We start from the raw sequence: 1,336 nt of genomic DNA on the forward strand, positions 1-1,336 counted from the left end.
GCATCCGATTAAATTCATGAACTTGACTGCTCTAGAAGAGAGTAGCACTATATATCACGGATATTTGAAAGGCAGTACTGGTAGTGAGGAATTGGATAAAAAGTTTGAACCAATTGAGTTAGAAGAGGATGAAGAATCTGAAACCGATCCAGATGAGGAAGAATTTCAAATAGATGCTGATTTAGATGACGGTGAGAAAGTTGAAATTGAAGGAGTGGATGTGTTGGAGATTGAAGAATCTTCCGCAATTCAATTAGCCGAGGTAAATGGGGCTGATAGCTTAGAAAAGGATGTAGAACAAGGAAAGCATGATTTGGTAGAGACTGAAAAAGTTTCTGTTGTCCCAGCTGAGGGGAATGAATTTGATAGTTCAGAAAGGGATTTGGACCAAGAGCTTAGAAATTCTAATATTGAGGTTGAGTTGGTTGAATCCCAATCTTTCATTGCTGATAATGCACTTGAGTCGATGATTGACAATCCTGAAAGCATAGAGAAAGAAATTTCTGCTGTTGAAGAAGCCCAACCTTTGGAAATGATGGAGTCTCCAATAAGACATGATGAAGATAATGTTGGTGCATATCAGACCCTGGGAATTTCCTCACTTGTACTGAGTCTGCTTGCTGGTACAGTTCTCTACGTGAAGAGAAGAAGTGATAAGACTTTGCATCCAGTAGCAGTCTCAAGTAAGAAATTTGCCACACACCATGTTGTCAAAGAAAAGCATTCCTCTCAAAATTGGCCTATAGAGGTCGATGTCGCAGGAGTGAGACGTCCGTCTGAGATGAACATCTTTCAAATAAGTTCATCTCATAGCAAGAAATATCCCAAATCAGAGGATGAGGCTCAGAGCATTGAGAAGAAACCTAGAAAGAGTAACAGGGGAGAATCCTTGGCTGCATCTGAGTTCTCAATGGGTTCACCTTCATATAGAAGTTTCACTACATATGTGAGGATTCCTGCCAAGCATGTGAGTGTATTTAACTTGGTATATTCTATCTTCTTTGAACATAAACAATCCTTTTTGAATAGCCAAATCTATTCTCTTACTTATATATTTTCCTTGTGAAATTTTGGCAAGTGGAGGAGAAGAAGTCATCATCCCCGTAAGACGCTCGAGCAGAATTAGAAGCCATGTCAATTTCTCCATGAAGATTCCGAAGTCGCGTCACTGCTGCATTGACAACTGAAGGAAAATTGCTCTTTTGCTTCTCAACAAATCAGTCTTAGTAGGATTTTAACTGAAGTGATTCAAGTGTGATTTGTAGGATTTTAATGTTTTAATTAGTTTGCTGATGTTATAATGTTGTTAGTGAAACTTTCTGCATGCTGCCTCCGT

General features: G+C 39.0%; 1 protein-coding gene across 1 annotated transcript; it reads left to right on the forward strand.

Annotated features, from left to right (window-relative positions):
* Positions 1-16: 16 nt before the first annotated feature.
* LOC124894525 lies at positions 17-967 on the forward strand (the record flags this gene model as incomplete). The annotated part of the gene is made up of 1 exon (XM_047405153.1): positions 17-967. A coding segment is annotated over exon 1 (951 nt), but the record flags the coding sequence as incomplete, so codon positions are not given.
* Between the last annotated feature and the right edge of the window lie 369 nt (positions 968-1,336).

Source organism: Capsicum annuum, unplaced genomic scaffold, assembly GCF_002878395.1.
Source record: "Capsicum annuum cultivar UCD-10X-F1 unplaced genomic scaffold, UCD10Xv1.1 ctg74728, whole genome shotgun sequence".
Classification (NCBI taxonomy): Eukaryota; Viridiplantae; Streptophyta; class Magnoliopsida; order Solanales; family Solanaceae; genus Capsicum; species Capsicum annuum.